The sequence below is a fragment of the Felis catus genome, chromosome F2 (genome assembly GCF_018350175.1).
Source record: "Felis catus isolate Fca126 chromosome F2, F.catus_Fca126_mat1.0, whole genome shotgun sequence".
Taxonomy (NCBI): Eukaryota; Metazoa; Chordata; class Mammalia; order Carnivora; family Felidae; genus Felis; species Felis catus.
The window spans coordinates 47807425-47834708 of record NC_058385.1 but is presented as its reverse complement, the minus strand read 5'-3'; the positions used below and the strand labels follow the sequence as shown (position 1 = coordinate 47834708).

Sequence of the window (27284 nt, the reverse complement as noted above, 5' to 3'; positions counted from 1 at the left end):
TAGAGATCTGCCGTACAACATGGTACCTATAGTTAACGGCACTGTATTATACAGCTAAAACTTTAAGCGGGCGGATCTCTTTTTTAAAAATCAGACACACAGAATAAGAAGGGGGAAAAAAGTATTTTAATAGGTAAAAAGTTAGAGGTTAAAAGTAGGTAGGGAGAGGACACACCTCGGGGAGGACTGTGTCCATGAGGGCACGGCTGGGCTGGTGGAAAGTCAGGAATTGCCTTCTTCCTCCAGGGTGGAGGCAACTGTGCCAGGACCTGGCTGGTAGAGTGGGGCCAAATTTGCCCCCTGCCTTCCCAGGCCAGTGCCTTGAGCACTCATTTCCATACTTCAGTGTGTGAGAAGTCAAAATTTCTGATCATGCTTGTGTGTGTGTGTGTGTGTGTGTGTGTGTGTGTGTGTGTGTGTGTGTGAGAGAGAGAGAGAGAGAGAGAGAGAGCGCGAGAATTTGCATTCTTCCTTTTATTGACTTTTATTCCTTTTATTTATTTGCATTCTTGCTTTATTGACTTTCCTAAGTTCTCTGAAGAGTCTTTTTTTAACCTCTCGTGTTTCATTGCTTCTAAGTCGAGTTTTATTTTTCTCACATTTTGAGACTCTGATACTAGAATGTGTCTACAACCAAATGCATCTTTTGTTGCAATTGGTCCGGTGGTATTTGTGCTGTAGTTGCATTGCCTGGGCACGTGTGAACTTGGTAGTTCTGGTAGCAGGACAAGACAACGGAAACCCCTCGTTGTTTCAGTCAGCGATCCATTTGATGACCATCTGAGAAAGGAATGTAAGTCCTAGGTGTTGACTGAAATCTCCTGGCATCTATCAGTAAGATCTTCTTGCCAACACCAACACTTGTGGAAAAGCATCCGAAGCTCAGAAGAAGATCCCAGATACAATACTTGAACACTTTTAAAACATGCTGCATTGCTGGGGCTCCTGGGTGGCTCAGTTGGTTAAGCGTCCGACTCTTTGATTTCTGCTTAGGGTCATAATCTCATGGTTTGTGAGTTAGAGCCCCACGTGGGTTTCGGTGCTGACAGGGCGGGGCCTCCTTGGGATTCTCTCTCTCTCTCTGCCCTTTTCCCACGTGCATGTGCATGCACTCTCTTTCTCAAAATAAACTTAAAAAAAAGGAAATGCTGCATTACTAAAGGCTTTGGTGGCATAGAGGACAATATTGTGTGGGAAAACACACTCATTGGATATTATGTCAACTGTCATTTGAAGAGTGGCTTCCGACTGAATGCCTAAACCAAAGTAAATTTGCATACCTAACCAATTTATTTCACTTACATTTTCATACTCTCCTTCTTGATGGGTATAATAAAACTCAGGTCTTACATAAGTCTAATAGAGATCTCTTTCAATAAGTATAAAATAAAAGTTCTAAATGTTAGTATTGTATCACAATTTAATTTGCAGCCAATTTTTTTCTTACTGTTCTTTAAAACAGCATTGTCTGTACAATCGGTGAACCTTAACAATTGATGGTATGTGGTAGTGAACGAGGAAGTCTGTTAAATTAGCAGCATGAATCAAAAGATGAGTTAGAAAGCTCAGGAATGAGGAGGGAGTTTAGTAATTCTTTTACTCTATACATATTTATTGAGTTGTTACTGTGAGACCAGTGCTAGGCAAGGCATAAGGATATAGCTGTAAACAAAATAACTGTGATCCCTGGGCTCACAGAGAAGCCGAGATATACTGAGTAAGTAGTTGCATGCATGATGTTAGAGAAAAGTGCAGGCTTCTTTGGGAGAGTAAATAGAGGAACTTAAGATAGTCAAGGGGAGCGGATGGCCTGGCTGAAGAAGTGACGCTTGAGTGGAGAATGGAAGGACCAGTAGGAGTTAGTCATGTGGAGGTGAGTGGGGAAAGGGGAGGGAGTGGGGAAGGGAGTAGGAAAGGGAGAGCCGTGTGTATAAAAGCAGGGAGGTGGCAACGAAGGAGAAGCTGAAGGAAGTCCAGTGTAGCTGGAGCACAGACAGTGGTAACAGAGATGAGAAACAAAGCTAGAGAAGTAGGTGGGCAGCAGATGATGAAGGGCCTTTAGAAGACATGGCAAGGAGGTTGGCCTTTATCCCAAGAGTAAGAGGAAGTTGTGGAAGGGGTTCCAGGAGAGGTATAGCGTGCCATGCTCACATTTTAGAATTGTCATTCTGGCTGCTGGGCAGAAATGGAGTGCTGTAGGTCAAGGGCAGATGAAAAGGGTATGATAGTAGTCATCCTCACTTGACTGGGGGAAGGAAGCCGGGATGGGCAGAAGTCCAAATGGTGCAGGGGAATCCCGGAGCGAGTGGTATTTCCCATCGTCGGTTGCATTCCTCAGATATTACATCCTTAGTTCCTGGTAACCTAAGACAATAACTTTATTTGTTTTTGACAGAGTGACTTCTTCTGACTTGAGCCTACGGTGTGCTTTGAGAAATCTGCCATCAGGTAAATATAGAATAAGATTTTTCAGATTTATAAGCCATACTTTTCTCCCAAGACTCCCAAAGACCTAAATCCAACATCTTATTTGAGCCTTGCCGTAGCCTTCTGAGTCAGGTGCTGCTTTATTTTCATCTTGCACATGAGGAAATTAAGGCACAGGGAGGTTAGGCAACTGTATCAACATGCACAAAGCTGTTTATCACAGCATAAATTATAATAGCCAAATAAAGAGGAAAGAATCTAAACATGCAACAGTGGTTAGGTTGTGTCAAATCAATTATGGGACATAATTTGATGGTGTTACTTTAATACATTCTTTATCAGATTAAGAAGTTTCTCTCCTATTCCTAGTTTGTTCAAAGTGAATTATTTCACCTGCATGTTGAATTTTATTAAATGCTTTTCTGACCTACTGAGGTGATCAAGTGATTTTTATCCCTTGATAAAAATCTTGTTCATGGTAATTGACTTTAATTAATTTTAGGATGTTAAGCTAGCTTGCATTGCTAAGATAAAACCAAACTTGATCATGGTGCATTATCCTTTCTATACTCAGCGAGATGTAGTTTGCTAAATTTTAGTCCCAAGATTGGCCAAAATTTTCCTGTCTGGTATTTTCCTCTTCAGGAATGGTTTTCAAAATATTAGAATTACTGGTTCCTTGAAGGTGTGATGAAACTTAATGATGAACCAGTTTGGGCATGTTGTTTTCTTTGTGGGAGGAATTTTTACCCTGTGTTTTAACTTCTGATTTATCTAGGTTTTCTATTTCTTCCTGAGTCAGTTTTGGTAAGTTTTGTTTGTGGCTCTATAGATACATTTCTGTTGGCTTTGTATGCAGGAGGGGAATTTCTGGGTCTTGGGGTAGGTGTATGTTCCACTTCAGCAAATACTATCAAAGAGTTTTCCAAAATGGTTGCATTAATTTAAAAATTTAACTGCCAATCAGGAGTGTGTGATAGTTCTGATTTTCTCTATTTTTGCCAATACAAGGTATTTTCTGTTTTTGTTGGATTGTTTTTTTAATTTAAGCTCTGCTGGTAGGTGTATAATATCAAGTTGTAGTTTTAACTTGCATTTCCCTGTCGACTAATGAAGTTGGGTACATCTTCATATATTAATTGACCATTTGCATATCTTGTTTATGAAAATCCTTTTCAAATCTTAAAAAAAATTGAGGTGCTTATTCAAGTCTTTTGGAAATAAAATTGGGTTGTCTTAGTGAATTGTCTTTCTTATTGAATTGTAGACATTTTTAATAATAAGTGTTCTGGATTTAAGCCTTTGCCAGGTTATATATATTGTAAATATCTCCTCTTTTTCCTGTGGTTTATCTTCCAGTTTTTAATGAACAGAAATTCCTTTAAAATGATATAAATTATTCATTGTTTTTCTTTTGTGGTTGGCACTCCTGTTCTATTTAAGAAATTTTGGCATTATTCCAAGATCAGAAAGATGTTTTCTGTTTTCTTCTGAAAGCTGTATGATTTTATTTTTACATTTTGATCTATAATACATCTGAAATTGATTTTATTGTGTATGATGTGAAGTAAAGGGTCAAGAGTAATTTTTTCTATGTGGATACACACTTGACCAAGCACAATCCTTTTGCTGTAGTACTATTTTTTTTAAGTTGAGAAGCTTTTTTTTTTTTAAATGAATATTTATTTATGATATAGTTGTCAAGTAAGCTGTCTGTAGTACTATCTATCTATTTATTTATTTTGGTTAAGCTTACTGAGGTGTAAGTAATACACAGTAAAATTCACTCTCTTGAAATTTATGGTTTAATAAATTTCAACAACTGTATACAATCATGTAACCATGACCACGGTCACAATGCAGAGTATATCCAACATCTGAAAGAGTGTTCCTTTGGACTCTCCTTACCTGCAGCCCTTGACAACCGCTGATCTGACTTCTGTTCCAGGGTTTTTCTTTTCTCATAATATGTAAATCAAGTTGTCCAATATGTAAACTTTCATTCAGGCTTCTTTCATTTAGCATAAAGTCTTTGAGATTCCTGCCTGTTTTTCCCGTATCAGTAGTTTGTTCTTTTTTATTACTGAGTAGAATTCCATCGTGTGGATGTACCACAATGTGTTTATCCATTCACCAGTTGATGAGCACTTGGGTTATCGATAGTTTTTGGCCATATTAGCAAAGCTATTGTAGTCACTGATTAATGGGTCTTTGTACAGATTTATATTTTCATTTTTCTTGGGTAAATTACTACAAGTAGGATTATTGGATCACGTGGTAAGTATAGCAACTGTATGCTTAACGTTATTTAAGAAAAATCCCTCCAGCTGTTTCAAAAGTGACTGTGCCGTTTTGCATTCCAGTCAGCAATATAGGAAGGTTTTAGTTACTCCACAGCCTATCAGCACTTAGTATCAGTCTTTGTAATTTTAGCAATTTGAGTTCGTATATAGTGGTACCTTCTTGTAGCTTTAGTTCTCCCTTCCCTAGTGATTCCTAATGTTGAACACCTTTTCAAGTGTTTCTTTGGCGTCTGTATATCTTTGGTGAAATGTCTGTTCAAATCATTCCCCCATTTTTAAACTCCCGTCACCTATCTTTCTGTTATTGATCTATAATCGAATATATTGGGGATACAAGCTTTTTATCAAACATGTGCTTTAGAAGATCAGAAGTTTTTAATTTTCATGAAATTCAACTTAATCAAATTTTTTTCTCTTATGGGTGTCAGGATTCTAAAACCAAGAATACAAATATGTTCTTGTTTTTTTTTTTTTCTAGAAATTACATAGTTTTAAGCTTTACATTTAGTTATATGACACATTTTGAGGTAATTTTTGTATCTGATGTGAGGTAAAAGTCAAGGTTTACTTTTTTATATGGACATCTAAATTTCCAGCACTATGTGTTAAAAAAGCTATCCTTAGGGGCGCCTGGGTGGCGCAGTCGGTTAAGCGTCAGACTTCAGCCAGGTCATGATCTCGCGGTCCGTGAGTTCGAGCCCCGCGTCGGGCTCTGGGCTGATGGCTCAGAGCCTGGAGCCTGCTTCCGATTCTGTGTCTCCCTCTCTCTCTGCCCCTCCCCCGTTCATGCTCTGTCTCTCTCTGTCCCAAAAATAAATAAACGTTGAAAAAAAAAATTAAAAAAAAAAAAAAAAGCTATCCTTAGAAACTTAACAGAAATCCATGGGGGAGGGGAAGGAAAAAAAAAAAAAAAGAGGTTAGAGTGGGAGAGAGCCAAAGCATAAAAGACTGTTAAAAACTGAGAACAAACTGAGGGTTGATGGGGGGTGGGAGGGAGGGGAGGGTGGGTGATGGGTATTGAGGAGGGCACCTTTTGGGACGAGCACTGGGTGTTGTATGGAAACCAATTTGACAATAAATTTCATATATTAAAAAAAAAAGCTATCCTTTTTCTTTTTTAATTACCTTCGCACTTTTTTTCTCTCTCCTCCTCCTCTGGTACTCTAATTACATGCATATCAGACTATTTGATATTGTTCTACAGTTCTTGGGTACTTAAAAAAAAATTCTCCTTTCTCTTTGGGTAATTTCTTTTGACCAGTCTTTAAGTTTACGGATCCTTTTCTTTAAATGTATCCTATCTCCTCATCAGCCTATCAAAGGAAACCTTTACTTCTGATATACATTTTTATTTCTAGAATTTGTTTCCTACAGTTTCCATGATTTTTTCCATCTTTTCCTGCATTTTATTCTTCTTTTAATGAGCACCTTTTACATATTAATCATAGCTATTTTAAAATCTCAGTCTGAGTGTTCCAGTATGTGAGTCATAGCTGTCTAGTTCTGTAAGTTGCTTTATCCTGACAGTGGGTTGTTTTTCCTTAGTTTTTTAAAATACGTCATAATTTTGGTTTCATGTTGGACACTTTTTCTTTTGTAAGGTCATCGATGTGAGGGTTCGAGTAATCTTGTTAGCAGATGACAGGAACCCTTGTTGATACAGAGTTTGGAGGGGGGGGGGGGGTTGGGCTCCTGGTGGCTGTAGTTACCTTCAGCCCGCCAGACTCCAGTGTTGTCCAGCGGTGGACCGTAGTCACCTTATGCTTAGTTGGCCTGGTGTGCCACAGGGTTTTCCCACTGTCTAAACCCCGTCCTTAGCCTTCGGTAGACGTGCCACACCTGTTCCGCCGAGGGGATCTCTCTCCACGTTGGTGCTCATTTTGCTCGGTGCTCGGTGTAATGTGGCGGCTTTGGTGGTGAGGTCGTCAGCTTTCCTGGTCCAGCCTCAGTCTTGGGCGGGCCTTGTGGGTCCACACCTTGGGACCTGGGCTTTGTCCTGGTTCCTTGCTCCTCTTCACAGCAGCCGATCGCTGCCTTGTGTCTGTGGGTGTCTTGGTGGGAGAGAGCATCCTGCCCCTCCCTGAGTGGCAGCAGATTTCTGCTTTGTGTCAGCACTGGATTCTGGGCCTGAGTCTGTTGTCCTTCCATCAGGGGTAGATAGCTTTTGCTTCTGCCCTTCTCAAGAATCCATGGATCTTTTTGCTTGGATCTTGGGAGGGGGAAGGTTTTCTGCTCCCCTCCCAGCGGTTGGAAGCTCTTGCTTACTGTGGAACAAAGTTGTGGGAAGAGGATGGGTTTCTTGCCTGTGCCCAAATAAAGAATCACTCTTCAGTCTCAGACCCTCCCCTCAATCCTTCTCGTGAGTACCCACTGGAAGCCGATGGGAAAAGAAGCTTGAGAGAGGCTCCCAGGGATTCCGTGTTAGCACATACTTGCCCTTTAGGATTCATTAACGTTTCAGCTGTTTTTTTCTTCCCTGCTTTTATGATGGCTCTTTCCTCCTAGAGCACTCTGTCAAAGGTGACAGTTTGTGTGTCCCGTCTCTCCTTGGAGGTCCATGTCATTCTCTAAATTAGTCCACCTGGTTGCCTTGTAATCTTAGCTGTCGGACCGGCTCGATACAAGTTGTGATTTTGTGAAATTATGCAGCTTTTTCTCATTGTTAGGAAGTGACATTTTCTGTGGCGTTCTTGTCTTCAGTGGATGCAGAACTGTGTGGCAGCTTTTTAAAGCCACTGTCAATAAAGGGAAATTTGGGTTGTAAATAAAAATGCCAGCTAGAAATGGACGAAGGCTGAAATAAAGGAAGGCAGTAAAACCACAATTCAAAACTTAATGGGAGCACTGAGAGGATTTAAATTTTCTTCTTCTCTTGGGTTGGCTCTACTTGGCCTTCTTTTTTCTCTCTCAGGAAATAACTGCGTATAGGGATGGGAATCACACAATAGAATAGCTTGATTCTGTGAGCCGAGGTGAGGGAAGGAGCAAGATCGCCTTTCCCTTCTCTAGTTGCCTTCATGAGAAAAGAGGAGAAAGGGAAGCAAGTTAAAAGAAGACGAGAAAGGGACAGCAAGCAGGTATTCTGGAGGTCTGCAGCTTCTCAGAAAAGGGGTAGAGTGCAGTATCTTGAAGAATGCCAGATGTCCATGGTGCCAAGCAGTGCAGTATCATAATTCCAGACGATTCCAGACAAATCTTGATTCCCCAGCCATCTCAGGAACAGTCACACTGACTTGCAGCTTGGATATGTTTAACCCTCTACATCCTTGCTACTGCACGGGCGGCCCGGGGACCAGCAGCGTCAGCATCACCTGAGCGCTTGTTAGCAGAATGCAGGTCCCATTCAGACCTGATGAATCAGAGCCTGCATTTTAACAAGATAGCAAGATCCGGAGGGATTCTTACGCACTCGGATCTTTGAGAAGTGGTGTTTTACATAAGCACTGTTTCTTTTCCTTTGTAGCCAACTGTGCTTTTAATAATGAGATTAAAATCCTTCAGAGTCAAAATATTGTGAAGGTAATCCAGTTTAGGAATAAATCGGGACATAGTGCACAGAATTAAGGCATTTAAATGCATTGTCTAGTTAAATTATTGGATTTCATTGAACAATAATGATTGATATGCATACTTAATGCCTTTATTTTCAAATTCTTTTTTGAGCTTTGGTCCCTAGTGCTCAAAACCCTTGGCTCTCTGTCTGGTAGCAGGGATTTTCTGTTGCTTCCTCTTATAAAGAAAGGTATTTCTTAGACCTACGAAGCCTGCCTCATGGGGGGAGTTTGGCCTTCCTCTCCACCTTGGTTTCAGTTCCTACATGAAGCTACTATTGAGGCTTCAACGCCAAGGTCTAGCCAAGGACCCATCCCTCTGTGGAGACCCGTGCCAAGAGCCCTCAGCTTTTGAATCTTCCCAACTTTGAGTACCTTGTGATGCAGTGATGAGAATGTGCTGCCAGAATTCTAGTTTTCTTCATTTTTCCCCGTCTTTCGATAAAAGTTAATTTTACATTCATCCCAATTCTCAAGTTGTCCTCTTTCCTTTGATACCGTAAAAAAGCCAGCCACAATCACTGGATTATCGTAGTGCCTGCCTTCCTTTCGTCTTTCCTTTTGCTTTCGGACCCAGGTATTTGCAGGCCTGCCTTTCCTTCCCCTCAGTGAGAGACATGAAGTCAAAGAGTCCTGGCAATATTATTAAATTGTTTTCACATATCTTTTTCAACTTGGGACCATCATGTATGTGTTTGTTCTCAGCAAGTAGATAGAGAAGCCCTCCAGAAAAGCCCAAGGTCATGCCTCCCAGCTGAGTCAACCCAGACAAAGAGTTATCTCAGTTGCCTGAGGCCAGTGAATTTTGCTTTAATGTCAGTGGTCACCCTTAGCTGCAAGGGAGTCTGGGAAATGTATCTTTGAGTTGGGCATGTTGCTGCTGCAAAAGAAATCAAGGCTGGGTTTGCTATGGGCGAAGGACTAAATGCAGACTTCAGACAGGGAGCAAGACATCAGTTTTATTCCCAGTGATGCTGGATTGAGAATGAGCTTAAATTATGGCCAGGGTCAGCTATAATCAGGTCTCCTATTATTCTGTTGCTAAAATACACTTTCATGGGAAAGTGTGAGCCCAGAAGTAGAAGGGAGGGTGCCCAGACCTCGAAGTCCCTTTCCTTACTTGGCCCCAGCAACTTGAGCAACTTGAGAAGGGATGCAACAAAGGGTAGAAATTACTTTCCAGTAGTTTTTTTTTTTTTTAATTTTTTAAAGATTTTTTTTTTCAACGTTTATTTTTATTTTTGGGACAGAGAGAGACAGAGCATGAACGGGGGAGGGTCAGAGAGAGAGGGAGACACAGAACCGGAAACAGGCTCCAGGCTCTGAGCCATCAGCCCAGAGCCCGACGTGGGGCTCGAACTCACGGACCGTGAGATCGTGACCTGGCTGAAGTCGTACGCTTAACCGACTGCGCCACCCAGGCGCCCCAACTTTCCAGTAGTTTTAAGAAGACAAACAGTTTTATGTGCCCAGGCAGAGGTGCGGGGGAGGAGACAGTGGCGCTCCTCCTAATAATTGTATATACATATATGTCTGTCACACACACACACACACACACACACACACACAGTCTTTTAAAAATTTTTTTCTTAATGTTTATTTATTTTTGAGAGAGAGAGAGAGAGAGCACACGTGCGTGCAGGGGAGGGGCAGGGAGAGAGGGAGACACAGAATGTGAAGCAGGCTTCAGGCTCTGAACAGAGCCTGACGCGGGTCTGGAACTCACGAACCGTGAGATCATGACCTGAACTGAAGTCGGATGGTTAACCGACCGAGCCACCCAGGCGCCCCTCCCACCCCCCCACCCCCGCCCCCCGGCAATCTTATTATGCATTATTACATAGTGTGACACAGTTGTGTTATATTTGCTTCTTTATATACTTTTCTCGACTCCTCCTGTTAATGACCTTGTAGTATAGACAGAAATCGGCTATGGGAGTTGAGAAGGGAGAGAGAGCTCACGTGCCCTGGAGTTGTGAATTCCTCACAAGGGAGATGCAGACAGGCTGCTTATACGTTGTCAAGAGTGGGTAGCATCGTTCCAGGTAGAGAAGGGTCATTCGTGGCGAATGCAGCATGGGCTGTAGCCAGCAGACTTCCAGCTACTTTGGAAGGTCACTGTAGGATTCTTCACAGGGCCTCCCTCCATTGCCACACAGCAACCCACCAACCAACAAGCTGCTGCCGCTCCTCTCACCCGTCGGTGTGCAGCAGGTGCTGGACCCTCTCCGCGGCCTTGTCATCCTGGACTCTTGCTGTCACGCTGATTTGGAAAGCCACAGCTACACGCCCTGCTCCCTGCACAAGGCTCAGCTCCAGCTTGTGAGCTGACAGCTAATTGTCGCCGCTGATTGCTTTGCTGACAGTGCTTTGTGGCTATTTTGGTTTTTCTCGAGCATTCCTTAATTAGAGGAAATGACATCTTGGGCTGTCCAATCAGCCTCTTGTTAGATATTATTACATTTGTAGGAGAATCAGGCAACATTTGGGTTTGTTCCTGCCAAGCTGGAAATGAGGGTCGTGGCCTGTGTTGCAGTTGGCTTGGCAGAGCAGTGACTCCCACCCGGCTCCGAGACAGGTTCACCACTGGTGTGAGGGAAGAACATTTTACATTTGCAGTGTGGACTCAGAGTACTCAAGACTCCGTGGGACCCCCTGTTCAGGCTCAGCAATGTCACGCTGAAACTTTATGCCTCATAGTGGCTGTTGGCCTGATAGGATGCTGACTCTCTCCTCTCTGCGATGAGTTATTTCAGGATTCCTTTGATATTTACCTTTCTGGCTGACATGGGAAGATGCTTTCATTTCCCCTGGAGGTATACAGATAAGACCCAAGGATGGCTGCTATTTGGTGAAGTTTTAGAGGTGCTTTGCCATGTAGTATAGTGAGTGAGATCTTACTACATTGCTTTAATTAACAGGAAGAAAAAGCTTACGTTAGAAACTATTCTGAATTATAAAATATGTTTGAAGAGCTTTACAACTCTTCACAGAATAACTGAGATCCACAGAATAACTTTTACCAGCTGTTTTTTAAGTATCAGTGCCTTCTAAAGCTACTTTACTGAATGTTTTATTTTGGAATAGCTGTGTTTATTTTCACATAAACCATGTGTGAAAGTTTAAAAAAATCAGTTTATCTGCCTAATGAGTATGGACCTTTTCTTGTCCTCAGTCTTTCTGGTTTTGGTATTAACTCCTTTGCAACAAGGATAATTAAGCCTGCTAGGATGCCCTTAGGCTTAACGAAACAGCACAAGACACAGTTCCTGTCCTCGAAGAATTTATGTTCAAATTGGGGGATTATCATTTTCCGGTGGCCCTTTCTGCATGGCTTCTTCAAAGCATCTATGTGATTATGTGTTTTTTCTCCAGTTAAGTGTTGGAGCAGAGAACACAGAATACAGGTTGGATCCAGGGTTAAAAAGAGAAGACACGTATACCGAGGGTTCTATGAAGAGACCACAAGCATCTCAGATTGTGGGTAGAAGGGAAGGAGACCCAGGGGTGTGTGGGAGTGGGGATCGGTGGGGAGGATCCTGGAGACAGAGGAAGTGATTAATGGATAGGGTGGGTGGGCGGATGCCAAGACGAAGGACTCCATGAGGTCAACGAAGAAATGGAGAGTGTTACGGGGCAAGAGAGATAGAACAAAATGCTACCTATTTCCTGCAAGTCTGTCTTATCTCTTCAGTCAAAGGGTAAAAAGGGGCCAGGCCTGGCATTTCTTTTGTGTCTCTTTTAGCTCTTGGTTCACTGTGATGCTCTAGCATGTACTTCCTAAATATTTCCTGAAAAAATTCAGCTCACTCACGGGCTTTGTGAAGCTCCTTTGGGTCAGTGACCAAATTTCTTTCACACATAAGGAAAATGATTGAGGTGCTCATTTGTTCCTGTCTATGGTGAGCCCCAAAGTGATTCCTGGTATAATCTGACACTGGTGTGAACATGCACACATATGCTACAGTGAAAGAAAGTCTCTGTCATCTGACATTGGCTCATTACTGTTGGGTGAAGGGAAAATGTTATCTCTAGGGAGACAGTCTAGGTACTGTGGGACTTCACAGAGTCCCACATGCCAGATGTGATTTTGCCTTACTGGGAAAGCCAAAAAATGCCGTTTCTTTTTATAGGCCAATAGTTTTCTTTTTCCTTTTCATAATTTTTCAGGCTAATTGCATTTGAAGCCCCAGAGAACAACGTAAACTTCTTTCTGACCCTCTTACTGTTCCCCTGCTCAACATTCAGCTTTTTCTTGGGTCTATACTTAGCTGAAGTGCTCTTCATGAAAGACTTTCACAACTGAAGTTACAGTAAAAACTGGAGAATAAAATTTTAATTTGGAATAAAAGCTAAAACTTTACAATATAATTCCTATACATTCTTGTATATTTCAGAAAGTTTTTTTGAGTTTATTTATTTATTTTGAGAGAGAGAGAGCACAGCAGGGGAGGGTCAGAGAGAAGGAGAGACAGAATCCCAAGCAGCCTCTGCTCTAAGCAAGCCCCTTGCGGGGCTTGAACTCACAAACCTTGAGATCGTGACCTGAGCTGAGATCAAGAGTTGGAGGCTTAACCGACTGAGCCACCCAGGTGCCCCAACATTCTTGAATATTTTATAGTTAACTTACTGCTCACTGGGCACCACACCCACTGTGAGTTCTTTTCAATGGTGTCTTATATTCACTTGGTTACCTGAGTGCTGGTTCAGTGCTAGGGCTCAGTAGAGGCTCCCAGCTGTATGTGCACCTGGAGTGAATGTGTCGTATGTCCAGTTCAAACATACCAGCAGCGTCGCCAATGGATATTTTCTTAGGTAGCATTTTAAGGTTTCTTAACCTGCACCCCAGACACCACAGACTTGATCAGAATCATGCGGTTACCATGGTATCCGGAGAGCCCTTAGAAGCTCATCGACTTTTCCAGGCAGAGAAAAAGATGGTAAACTGCTCCAATAGAACATTTTCTACCTTAGAAGCTGAGAATAGACACTATATTTATCTGCAACAGCAAATCTGATTTTTGAAACTTCTCTCAAGCATAATCTTTTATAAGATATCTGCTGAAAACTGCTTGCAGGTTTATGTGCTAGCACTGACTTTAACAGATTTTCTTTTATCGCTGATCTGGAAGCTTCTTTTTGAATAAAATAGAAATGTGAATGGCTCTTGCTAAGAAATCCCTTTCAATTTTAGAGAAGAGTCTAGGTAACTGAGCCCTCCTATTCAGGGAGAGTGAAATAAAAATGGGTCTACCGTGAATAAAATGGCAGGCCTGCTTTCCTCATAGGAGACTTCTCCCCTCTGATACGGTTCTTTGATGTTAATCTAATTCTCACTAATTGCTAACTCCACAGCAACAGAGTTTAGGTCTTTGAAAGGATTGCTTTTTATAAAATCGTATTTTCTGAAATTTTTGCTTAATGGAAAAAGCCACTGAACCACTGTCTTTTTGCCTTAGAGTTAGTGGACAGGGACTGTTTAAATCATTAATTTCTATTGCTTGACATTTTTATAACACTTTGCAATGTTCAGAGAATGTTTATATCCTTTGTTATTTGAGGTGGGTAACAACCCCTACAAAGCAGAGAGAAATTTTTTTTCTTCCCATTTTTTGTTTGTTTTGTTTTGTTTTAATTTTTTTTAATGTTTATTTATTTTTGAGACAGAGAAGAGACAGAGCATGAACGGGGGAGGGTCAGAGAGAGGGAGACACAGAATCCGAAACAGGCTCCAGGCTCTGAGCTGTCAGCACAGTGCCCGACGCGGGGCTTGAACTCACGGACCGCGAGATCATGACCTGAGCCGAAGTCGGCCGCCCAACCGACCGAGCCACCCAGGCGCCCCAAGTTTTGTTTTGTTTTGAGTGAAGGGATTGAGAGAAAGATTATACCTCCTTTAAAATCAGTTCTTATGAGGAGATAGACCTGGAACCAGAGTCTACTCTTCTTATCTTCATGCAGTTTCCAGTTGCTCTGTCATGATGGGCAAAGCGTGAGGATGGTAGGAAGAACCTTGAGCCTATTTGGCACCTACCTGTTTAATCATATGTCTCCCTGATTTGACTTTACGCTCCCTGAAGGTAGGAATTATTTTATTATTGTTAGATTTCCAGTGCCTAGAATAGTCCTGGCACATAGTAATTGCCCAGCTAACATTTTTGTTAATAAACAAGTAATAACAATGCCATCATTTTCACCTCTACCTTCCCTTCCTTACACAATTCCAGTGGCACAGAAAATGTTGAATATAAGAATTACAGGCGATCTAAAATAAATAGTGATGTGGATGTAGTGGGGAAGTGCAGGTTGTCAATCCAGCAAAGTAATGGGTGAAGAATACTGAACTGAGCTATAGAAAAACACAGAAGATGCTGAAAATATGGGTCCTGCCTTCAGGAACTTAAAGCAAGTTTGGAGAAACCCATCCTGGACAAGATGGAGAAAACCACTGGCAGTCTGGTTGGTTGGCCCCGCCCCCTTGGAAACTCGTTTGGGGGAAATAAAAAGGACACACGTTGCAAAAAACCTTGATCTCAGAGGGAGGAGGAAGTGGAAGAACTCCACTGTCACTTTCTTTGTTTGGTTCTATAATTACCTGTACCTTTTCAAGGGTTTTTATGCAAGAAACTAAATACAGAGACTGGTCGAGGGATGAATCATTCTAATTAACTGGGAATAGAAGGCGAACTTTGACAAAGCTTCAATTGGCTCTTTTCTTTAAATAGTCGAGTAATTATGCTGTAATTTGGCATCGGTAAACAAGTCTTTCCATCCTTATCTCAACCGGAACGAACAGTTTCCAAGTCCCGACGGGGTGAGGCTCTTTTAAGATTTGGTCTTCAAACCACCTGCTTCAGTCCCTCTGCTGAAATTCTGATTCAGGGGTCTGATACAGGGTCTGGGAGTCTGCTTTTTTTTTTTTTTTTCTTTTTAATAAACATGTTATTTTGGAATAATTTTACATTCATAGAAAAGTTACAAAGATAGTACAGAAATTTTCTGTATTTCCTTCATCTGTCTTCCCTTAGTGTTAACCTTCTTACATAGAACCAGAATATAGTTGTCGAAATTAACAAATTACTATCAGTGCGATAATGCTAAGCTACAGACTTTATTCCAATTTCACCAGGTTTTGCACTAATATCCTTTTTCCTGTTCAGTCTAGGAGGACCTCCCCTTGCCTGAGGGAACCTGGTGGTTTTCATTTCAAGTCATACTCCTATCAGTTAGGAATCCAGCAGGAAACAAAAGGCACACTCGGAAGGAGTCTGAGGAGAATTGAGCAGAAGTACTATCTACAGACACAGAGTGAAAGGAACATATAAGGAATTGTAAGGCAACCAGGAACTCTTAGTAATGAAAAGTTTTTACTTTCTTTGGGACACGGGCAAGAGGAGCAGGGGCCACCCAGGCGGAGCAGTGGTCAGGGATGTGTAGTTGGAGAGCCAGTCACTTCTGGAACCGTGAACTCCAACGTGCAGAGGACGTGGAGGAAGCCTGACCTGGGTCTTAATCACCTCTACCCTGGTCTTCTGCTGGTGCCTCCCATTGGCAGAACTCTACAAGGAGCCCGAGGGCAGGGGACAGGTGACTTAGTTCCTGGGCACAGAGGAGAGAGGATGGGTGGAGAATGGTCTGGAGAATAGATTTAGAGAGAGCTTGAGGTGGGAGGAACCAGCACTCTGTAAAGTAAAATGCAGGAGAATCTAATTAGTTCATTGTGCCTGAGTTAACACATGTGCTCTGCTTATTAATTCATAGCTACTATGTCATTAGGGACCAATAGCTTAATAAAAAAAAAAAGGATCCAATAAAAACATTACATTTAGCCTTGGAAACTGTACAGTTTAGCAGCATGTTGCAAATTCAGCAAATAACCTTTTGGTGGGTTGATGATATAAAGAGAACGGTAGCCTCCAGCGAAATAAATAAATATCCAGACTGAAGAAAAAGAAGTACCATCTGAAATATAGTCTTAGAAGTGATAATGAATTTTAAGTGTCAAATACCATCTTGTACAATTTGGATAAAACAGTGCTTTGAGAAATTTTTTTTTTTTCTATTTTGTTACTTGGCCCTAGTTTTTGAAAGGCATTATCATCACCCTTTCTACAGTATAGTGAATTCACTCTTCAACTGAATTCTGGGCACCCAAGAAAAAGATTCAGACAATGTTGTTGTTGTTTTTTCCTAATTGCAAAAGAATAGGCGTGGATACAAATCTCATCTTTTTCAAGCATCCATATGACATGACTTATGGAGAATCTCTAGTCTTTAGAACTGGCTTTCCTAGAATTTATCCAATGGGAGAATATTGATAGTGGGGATAAAAGAGTTATATTTTCCCCCCTCATTTCAAAAAAAGGAGTAGAAGTTAGAAAGGAAGAATATTAGCTGTGTTTTGCCATTTTTGACATTACGTTTGACATTAAATATCTTGTTTGCCCAAACAGAAAGGGTGATGGAGGTTTGTTTTGCTCATGCATGTTTTTCATAGATATTGGTCTCCTTTTATGTTTGCTTACCATCCTCAGCCAGGACACAAGCACTTCTATATTTATTTTGCACAGTGGTTGCATGGGGATCTTGGCAGGAAACAGAATTTAACTCAGAGGGTTTGAATGAAGAGAGTTTAATGACGGGGCTGTTGCAGATCTGTGGGCAATGTGACGGGAACAAACAAGGGGTGGTTTAGCACCCAAGAACTAAGAACCAAGAACAGCAACCAAGAACAGCAAAGGGGAAGCCATTGCCCAGGCTGAAAGGACGGGAGGAACAGATTGTGGGGTCCAGGGAAGGTTGTAATCATGGAGGGAGGGCTCCTTGATGGAAGGCGTAGCTGTGAAGGCACAGAACTCTTGTGCGACACTGCAGTAAAACAGGGAGAGAGTAGGGAAAACAGCACACTGCTCTCCTCCCACCTTCCCATTTTTGGCTGGTGCCCCCCCATTAGTCAAACCCAACAGGAAGCCAGAGGGCCAGGCAGTATGGATGATCATCCTCGGGGTGGGAGAGGTGGAGTACGGTTGGGGATGTTGTAGAGAAGGGGTTGGGAATTACCAGCAAAACGGTCTGTTGCTGTTGAGCCCCCAAAATGATTACTTGTGACATTGGGTTTGGAGAATATGCAAAGCGGATGCGCTAAATTAATGAGCAAATTAATTTTCTATAGAGCCGGTCTTAGCGCTTTAAAAACTTACTATTCCTCTAGGCTGTTCTGAAGTTTTAGTGCATAAAGACCCTGTTTTCTCAAGTTTTCTTAGCCTCACTGTGTAGTGAGGAATATGTTGACGTCATGAGAAACATGATAATCTTTCTTCTGAGTATCATCAGAAGGTCAGTAGTAGCCTAACCCTATGGCACAGTGCTGGTGTCATTCATCTGACTTCATTTCGTCATGTAGACGTTTCATCATCTCACATCATCACAAGAAGAAGGGGGAGTACAGTACAGTAAGATATTTTGAGAGAGACCACATTCACATAACTTTTATTGCAGTGTATTATTATAATTGTTCTATTTTATTATTAGTTATAATTGTTAATCTGTTACTGTGCCTACTTTATAAATTAAATTCATCATAGATATGTCTGTATAGGAAGAAACATGGTATATGTATGGTTTAATACGATCTGTGGTTTCAGGCATCCACTTAGGGTCTTGGAACATAGTCCCAACAGATAAGGGGGGACTACTATGGGTTCTTACTGTTTTAATGGGCTGTTTCTTTTGGAGCTAAGTGTAATTACTAAATAATCATTTGTAGTTGTTCATTGGTTATTTGTGCATGGATTATTTAATGGAAATAGACCTAGATACCCAAATGGTAGAAAGGCTCATTTTTGGGAAAAAATGTTCACTCTAGCCCATACCCCCACTTGGAGATTATTTGAAAATAAAAACAAAGGAACAAAACCATCTTAAAGGCTTCTGGCAACTTTAACCAAACCTGGCCCCGGGATGATTTAAGAATTTTTTTTAGGAGGCTCAGAGAAATAGAGCTGAAAATAGACTGGGTGCAGCAATTTCAGTAAAGGGACCTGAAAATGTGTTTTCTTTAGCTGAGGGTTTTAAGTGAGTGACAAATCAGCAGTGCCCAGAAAATTGTATTATTGGGAAAAGAAATTCATATTTGATTTTCCTTTTCCTTGTGGACTATCTCTCTTTAATACTTTATATCAAATCTTTAAAATGTAATGCAGTGACAGCTTATCAGTCTCCTATTTTCTGTGGTATTTTTGTTCTATTTAACCCCCCTTTTTCTTTCCACATTTGTGATGGATTATTGGGCAGGGCTACCTGCATCTAAAAGGTTCCAGGAAAAAATAAAATCGTGCTCTTGGAAAATATTATTTACTTATATATGTTAATTAGTTTACAGTATCATTCTCAACTGTGTTTCCTTTTTCCTTAGCTTGGAAAAATGTCTGGCCTGGCTTTGTCTTTGGCCACAGTGGCTGATGCCTTTATATCATGAAAACGTTAAGTAAAAAGATTAAAAAAAAAAAAAAAGGTCTTAAGTTATTCATTCTAGTGGTGGATTGGCTTAAAGCTCAAGGGTCTTTCTTTTTTTTAAAGTTTATTTATTTAGAGAGAGAAACAGAGAAGAGACAGACACACACACACACACACAGAGAGAGAGAGAGAGAGAGAGAGAGACCAGGGGAGGGACAGAGAGAGGGAGAGAGAGAATCCCAAGCAGACTCCATGCGATCTCGCGGACCATGAGATCATGACTGAGCAAAATCAGGAGTTGGACACTTAACCAACTGAGCCACCCAGGCACCTCTAAATAAAGTTCAAGGGTCTTTTGTAGCTTAAATGAGTTTGATTGCAATTTTGAGCAAAGCTAAAGAAAAAAAATCTGTCAATCATGCCTTATGAAGGGAATGTCATCACTTTGAGTAGCTAGAATCAATAAGCTGCTGATAGTTACTCTAAGAGGATATGAAGACCCAATTTGCCCTTATTGATCTGACCTGTGCAAGGTGTTAGAGCAGGTAGGTGGTGGTTAGTGCAAGGCCACGCTTCTTGCTTTAACCTAAGAACCTGAACCCAGGGTAACGGGCATTAGTGCTGATGTAAATATCACTTCTAGCCTTGCAGCTATTTCGGTCTGTGTCAGGATCTTTTCCCATGATCCTGTGGTGGTAAACACTGATGCATCTTTAACTCTGGTGCCTTCCATGCTCCCTCAAAATCAGTTAGTCACCATGGTGCTAGCTTTGCAAGAGAGATTCATTTCCTTTCCACTGTTATCTCAATAGGCAAGGACCTTCCTAATGGCCTGGTTATTGAGATAACCTCTTGCAAGGCCACCAGCTCCTAGTATTAACGTGCTTCTAGAAAGGAAGCTTCCTAGACCATCATATTTATCAAGATCTGCCTCTGCTCAGAAACTCTCGGCCAGTTATCACCTACAGAGTAAAATCCTTGTCAGTAACCAATGCATAAATTTCTGTGAGCAGCTGCTGTGGGCAAGCTCTCTGTCTGGTGCTGTGGGAGCACAGACCCTGTCCACTTGCCTGTTCACCTTGCGTCTTCAGTTAGTATATCATTTCCTATCAAGCAGGAATTGTGTTTGATGTGTATTAAGTGCATAGCAGCGAGACTGGCTTCTCATCAGCATTCCTGATTACATATTTTTAGTTGAAGATGGTTCTTTAAGATATGCAGCTTAGAAAATTATGTACATAGGCCCCTCAAGACTGTTGGATGTGGTGCCTAATATTTTTGAAACTGTTTAGAATTATCTTCTGAACTCTTAAGCTATGAAAGCAGGAGTCTCATTACTCCATTCTTTTGTTGAAGACACAATTTACTGAATGCCTGCTTAGTACCAGGTTCTGTGCCAAGCCCTTGGCATGTGAGATGTGTTAGAATCCACCAAAGACAACCAGGGACACACCGTAGTCAGACAAACTTAGGTTTATTGGCCTGCGGCAGCAAGGGAGAACACACACCATGGAGGGTTGTGGGGCATTTCAACAGAGTGGAGATGGAAATTAGGGAGGAACATCTAAAGAGTTTGTAAAGCTGGAGTTAGTCATGGATGGTCTTGGCTAGAGATTGGTCAGAATTTATAAACTCTGAAGTTGCTGGAACAGTCAGTGGACCGTTAAAAAGTCTTTGTCTGTAGGACATAAGACTGGCATTATTCTTAGACTAGTCTGTTTGTGGCCTTGTTTAGAACACCGTGGGTCTGAAAGAGTGAGTGTTAAAGAGGCTGAACTTAGTTTGTCTTGCATGTCATGGTTTGGTACAGTTTTTCTATTTTTGTGAGTCACAGTACAATTTTGTAAGTTGTGGTTTCTGTTTCAATTTTCAAACCCTCCTTCCCCCCCCCCCCCCCATTGCCAGCAGAACTGGTTTTCTCTTTTTCAGAAGAATAATGACAGAGTTCTTGTCCTCAACATGTTCTCTGTCTAGGTTGTTACAATTTTATACGTTCCATAGTAGAGATATAAATAAGGTATTATGGAGTTCAAAAGAAATAACTTCAAGAAAAAAACTCATTTTGTTGAAATCCTAACATACATAAGCTCCACATATGTTATATACTAGGCAAGTTATGTACATTATTTTATTTAATCCTGGGCAATCATATGAAATTTGTGCTACTTTTTCTTATCCCCATTCTAAAGTCAAGAAATTGAGGGGTGGAACAGGTTAAATAGCCCACTTAAGGCCACCAAGCCAAGAGATGACAGATCTAGGATTTTATTAAACAAACATTTGCTAGATACTCTTCGAGGTGCTTTGTATAATCTCCAAAATAGCCCTTTGAAGTCGCTACTGCTCTTCATCCTATTTCACTAACGAGGAAACTGAGCATTGGAAAGTGAAGCAACTCATCTAAGATCACAGCTTGTGACCATGTCCATGCATGTCACTGTCTTGTCTCATGCTTTCCTTGAGTCCTTGTCTTTTTGGCTTCTCACCTCTGTGTTCTTAACGGCTATCTTATTGTGCTTCATGCCCAGAGGAAAAGCTTCATAGCAGGGTTGATGTGGCGGGGGCATGGTGGTTAAGTGGGATATTTCTGGGTGGACTAGGGAGAAAAGGCTGTGTCATTCCATTTAGGAGGAGTAGCCCGCACAAAGCTCTGGGGGCAGGAAAGGCTCTGCTTGTCTGGGGAATGGTGAGGTTTGTGGTATCCCGAGGGCATAGGATGGAAGAGTGGTGGAAGCAGATAGAGCTGGACACATGTACTGGGACCACAATGGGACTTTACAGTCACTCCTCACGTTTGATCAAAAAGATGCTCCTCTTCTCAGTAGTGCACTTGGCTCTGAATGACCATTCTGGTCATAATGCATCTGCAGAGAGATTTGTTGTTACCAAAGTTACTCACGCTGGAGGCAGTTCCAAAGGAGGAGTTCTCCAGAAACGTATTAAGCAAAGGAAACTTTAGGGGGAAAAAAAAATCCTGCCTGAAGATACTTCAAGATGATTGCTTTGAAGAACATGGCATTCATTTGAATGTCCTTGTAAGTCAAAGAAAAAATATGTCACCAGTCACAGTCAATTCACAGTCCTTAATACTAGCTTTTATTTATGAAATGCTGGGAGCTGACATCATTTAATCTTTATCAGTCCTAGAAGGTAGATACACTGTTCACGTCCCAACTATATAAAGGAGGACACTGAGGCCCAGAGGACTCGGGATTTTGGCAAGTCACACAGGGGAGGTGGGTAGAGCCAAGATTTCAACTGGTTTGTCCGGTTGCAGAGCTGGAATTTTTGACAAATGGTATGGAAGGTCCATGAGACACCTTCCTGAAGGACTTTCAAGGCGACTGCCCCTTTAAGAGACCTCATTTGGCCTGGATGATGGGCAGTGAGAGGTCAGAAGCGTAGTAAGTGTTTTAACATACTGACTGTGCCTTCTGAGATGGTCTGGACTCTCTGTGGCGCCTGCTTTGTCCACAGACATCCTATAAAAAGCACCTCCTGATTTGTTTCATTCTCCTTTGTTTTCTCTTCTCTTCGGCTCCTCCCTCTTTACTCCCATCGCTTTCGATGGGTTGCTGAGCTCTTTCTCTGTCTCTCTGGCCCTTTTTCTTGGTTGGCATCCAAACCTCTGCCCTTCTTGGTCCTCCCTGAACTTCCTTGGCTTCTACAAGCCTGGGGGTGGGGTGGGGGAAGAACTCAGGCACACAAGTTAGGACCATTTATGTCAAGAGGATAACGTTTGCAAGCTTCTGCATGTTTTAAAGTTATTTTTTTTCTCCTGAAATTTTATTGGAGGGGCAACAATAAGACTATTTCAAGGTCAGGGGTTTTGTATTAGTAGGATTACTATGGAGATAGATCAGTGTTGAATCCCTTTCTTCTCTAATTCTCATCCTGTGTGAAGCTCTAAGGGTCTCAGCCTCGTGGGAACAAGTAGCATTAATGGGTTTTCCATGAGAGATTCAGGGGCACCTGATAATTATGGCAGTTGTGACAAGCCGGTGTCAGTGTGTGGTTTCTCTGACTTATCACACTGAGGCTGTTCAGGACACCATCAGCATTGGAGAAGAGGAATCTTTTCCACAAAAATAGCATATTGTCTATACAATGCCAGGCAAGAGAAGATGATTCAGTATGCTCTCTGCCACCTTAAAAAAAAAAAATAACAAAATATGTTTTCTTTTCTACTTCCTAAACCCAAAATAAACTGCTTCCTACTCCTGTCATTCACAGAGCCAGATGGAGAGAAGGAATATTTTCATCTGGGACAGAGAAAATCAAAATGGCAAGATTGGCAGTTGGTTTGAGGGCCTGGCCCACGGTGGGGGGTTGGAGAATGCTAGTTCATCTGCTGTTTGCTGACGGGAATTGGTTCTGCAAATTTCTTTTATGGTGTCTGTTACTGAAGTGGTGGTTGGAGGCTGTTTGGGAGAACGTTACTCGCCCTAATGCCTGGACAGTCTGAGAGACTATGACTCAGAAACAAGAAGACAGAGTCTGAATGAGGCCTATTTGCTCATCTTCCCTACATGATTGATTTGAACGTATTAGGATTGAACTAAAGGAGCATGTTATCTTCGCTTCTGTGACTTCCTTAAAGCTGTGTGCCTCCTCCTTGGTCTCCATCTACTTTCTCTCCCAAGCCACTCATCACATTTTATGAGAATTACCTGTTCCGTGCATCTTTTGCAAACTGGGACCGTGACATCAGCTGCCCCCAAAATGGTGTCTGGAACATAGTCGGTGCTCACTTGCGGGATGAATGAGTGAATGAATGAGTGGCGTTAAGATGTTATGTTTCCATCGTGTTTTGCAAATTCCTTAAATAAACAACTAGGTGTAATTCTACAGACTGTGTGGAAGGGATCACGCAGGCTCTCAAAAAAAACGTTGTTCCTGGTTCTCTACTTGCTGTTTCAGGCATGCTGGGACAATTATTTCAAGAAATGTGCCGTGAAAGCCTTTATCAACCCTCTGGATTCAATTGTCAGAGAATGTGAAATTTAAAAAGCTTTAAAACCAGAAGAATAAGTACAAAAGTGTTTGTTGTATCTTTTTTTTTTTTCTTTTTCGTTATTCTTGTACCAGAACTAAAGGAGGGCTAGAGGGGCCAGGCCCGGATCTCTTTAAGCTGGGGCGGGGGGGGGGGGGGGAGGGCAGTGGTGGATATTAGTCTAGTCGCATGAGGGTTACTCTTATAAAGTCATTTAGTCTGAGGAAAATGAAGGAGTTGTGCAAGCCTGGAGAAGCCTGGGTTGGCCAGAAAGCATCTGCAAGCTGAACTATTGCCCGTAATTCTAAGGGTATATTATTATTCTGTGTCCTTTAAGCTGGGTATAGACAGTTCCAGGATTGCTATCACTCCTCTGGGTTTTGATCATTTAATATGATATCATAAAATTTTTTCCCAAGTTTCAATATCATCATTTTGAACAAAGTCCTATCATTCTGTTAAATCAACATGCTCTATTTTGGTTAGTTTGTTGGTTGTTTCCATTTTTCTACTAGTACAAATCATGTTGCCACGAGCATTTTCTTGTGTACAAACATGTTTTTCCCCCTTTAGGATGAATTAGTTCTGCGTCTAACAGGATAAATATTTTTATGGCTCTGGATACCTCCTGCCAAAATATTTTTTTAAAGGGCTGCGGTAAAGACATCTAGGGAATATTTTAGCTCCTTTGAAAGCTGTGTGCTCTACTCCTGACATTTACCACTTTGTGTTAGTCTGCTCTTGTTTGAAGTCTAACACCACGTACTCCAAATTGTTTGATACATATAAAATCTAGGTAGTCATGGACTCCAGTCTCAGCACATCACATTCAGGGAACAATATCCAATAATCAAATCCACTACAGAAAATTCCTATCTTTATTGTATCTCTTAAAGAACTTAAATGGAGTTTCTTAAAAATTTTTTTTTTACATTTATTTATTTTCGAGAGACAGAGAGAGACAGAACACAAGTCGGGGAGGGGCAGAGAGAGAAGGAGACACAGAATCTGAAGCAGGCTCCAGGCTCTGAGCTGACAGCACAGAGCCCGATGCAAGTCTCGAACTCACAAACCACGAGATCATGACCTGAGCCGAAGTCGGACGCTTAACCGACTGAGCAACCCAGGCGCCCCTTAAATGGAGTTTCTTTAAACAACTATGTCTCTTTCAATTCTGTCACATGCTGGAAGCACAGTTGCTAGAAGCCTTTCCTTCTCTCTTCACACTGCTATCTCATGTCTAAAGTCTTCTCTGTTCCCTTTCTGATGACACATACTACCTAGTTCAAGCATTCAGCCATCTTCCCAGAAGCCCACACACCCTACACGCAATACTTTTTGCTACATAGAACCTCCCCTGAGAAATACAGTCTGAATGTTCTCTGGTAGATTTGCTCAAACCCCAACTCAGGCTTCACGCAAGAGAAAACCCTAGAGCTGACCCCAGAGTCAAGAGATCTATCCTCCTTAGAAGCAGGAGGAGAAAGGGGAAGACTGTGTATACTCACATATCAATAATTTTGTCCCTGTCACAGATAATAATAACCGCTAATATTATAAATGTTTACTACAAGCCAGGCACTGGTCCAAGTCCTTTACATATATTGCCGCTGAATCCTTATAACAAACTTATGAATTAAAAAATCTTATCAATTCTATGGCTGAGATGTAGGGCTGAACTAGAAAGTGTTTCAGGTAACTTTCTCAATGTCACACAGTAAGTGACAGAGCTGGGGTTTGTGGACTACGTGGTCTGGCTGTAGAGTATGGGCTCTTAACTACTGTACTAAACTCCTTAAATTTTAACATACATAGGATTTACATATCTATATCTGTACATAGGATCTATAATTTTTCCTTAAAGTATCAAGGAAGAACTTGAAAACAAAGTGAAATGCTCATTTCTTACCAGTTACTATTTTAAATTAAAAATCGCTTGGGGACTTTATGCTGCTGTGTCAGCCTACCTGTCTGATCTAGACCATGGAGTTGCTTTTATTACTTCTTGTTATGAGAAAGACCTATGTTGACAAGGTCAGTGGAAAGATGTAATTCGTCTTAGAATCTGGAATATAAAATGTGGTAAAAAAAAGGATTTGCTTGTATACTGATGGGAGCAATTGTTGAGCCTCTTAAAAGAATAGGGTTCACAATTTAAGTTACTTTTATCAGTTTCTCAAGTCAATGCACACATACCGCCTAAGTTTTTAATGCACAGGCTTTCATTTTTTGTGTTTTTCTTTCAGATATGCCAATTACATGATCTGGCTCATTGTTTTCGGCCCAGAGACAATGTATGATGCAGTGCTCAGAAAAGACCCCTTCTGCTTTGGAAAAATTGCTTGCAAATTAGATATTGAACACACCTTTCTCAGTCAGAGGGAGGAAAGTGGGTTTTTGGATTTTTTGCTTGAGAAGAAAAGTTCTAGCAATTAGGGTCACCCTTCATCGTAAAAGTTGACTTTAAAACCATCATTCAAATGTTCACTTTGAAACACTGCCCAAAGTTTTGCTCTTCAAAGAGGAATGAATGTTCATTGAGAAAAGGCAATGGTCCTCCAGGTTTCTGTGGTGGAAAGAATGCTGGAACAGGAGTCAGGAGACCTGAGGTCAAGGCCATTCCTGCTGATAACCAGCTGCTTTGGGGCTTATTACTTATCCTCTCTGAGTCTTACTGTCTTCGTGTATAAAATGAGGTTTACACTAATTTTCACATATTCTTCATAAGCAAGAAACACAAGACAATTTTCTGTGCTAGATAATCTTAAACATCCTGCCCATTCTGTGCTGGTAGGATTCAAGGGCTTTCCGGGCCATGTGTAGCAACACATGTTGGGAGCGTCCCCACTTCCCCCAGACACTTACTTACGGATCCTAACTGGCAGGTGTAGACTCAAAATTGGCCAATTAAAGACTCATTCCTTAGGATTAGGCATTGGTTAAAATAAAAAATATTCCTAGAAGGAGGTTTGTAAGCTATTTGCCTTATTATTTAGTTCATTTACCTAATCTAATAAGCAGTAATTTAGCACGGAAGGTATTCAAGGTACTGAGTGAGGCTCTGAGTGTGCTTGGAGTGGCGGGGAGGAATGTAAAGATGATAAAGGCATGGTCCTGCCCTTGAGGGACCTCTAAGCAATGGTGGAAAATGGGCAAATCTGCCCATGTGTCCGAGCGCTGTGGATTATGAGTGCTGTAAGAGTTCAAACAGGGAGAGGAATTGTGGTTACCTGCCATGTTTAGGGGATTTTTTTCTTTTCTAAAAATTGATAGCAGGTGTGAACATGGCTTTGAAAGACGGTTGACTGTTAAAGATACAGATAAGGGGCTATGGTTTGGCGTGAGTCAAAGCTTAGAGGTGGGAATAACCAAGGCGCAACGGGATACGGTTACATATATAAGGTGAAGTCGTGATACCACAGAAGATGGACAAAGAAAATTAGATTTAATACAGTAAATAAAAAGGGATGATCATTTGTTCTTGAAGGAGAGGGTGACATGCTGATGGACAGATTTCGGGAACTTCGTGTGGCAGGGGCGTGCCAAATAGTCCTC

The 27284-nt window shown here is 41.5% G+C and overlaps 1 protein-coding gene across 5 annotated transcripts in view; it reads left to right on the top strand.

The window, feature by feature from the left end:
- NCALD (neurocalcin delta) overlaps window positions 1-27284 on the top strand; it is a 404491-nt gene that overhangs the window by 125092 nt on the left and 252115 nt on the right. For all 5 annotated transcript variants that reach the window (XM_019822967.2, XM_023248608.2, XM_045049528.1 and 2 more), the window contains exon 2: window positions 2396-2448. Coding sequence is in view for 2 of the 5 variants with exons in the window: in XM_045049530.1 (XP_044905465.1) it covers window positions 2396-2448 (53 nt within the window). In the remaining 3 variants the exon portion in view is untranslated. The remainder of the gene's footprint in view (window positions 1-2395; window positions 2449-27284) is intronic.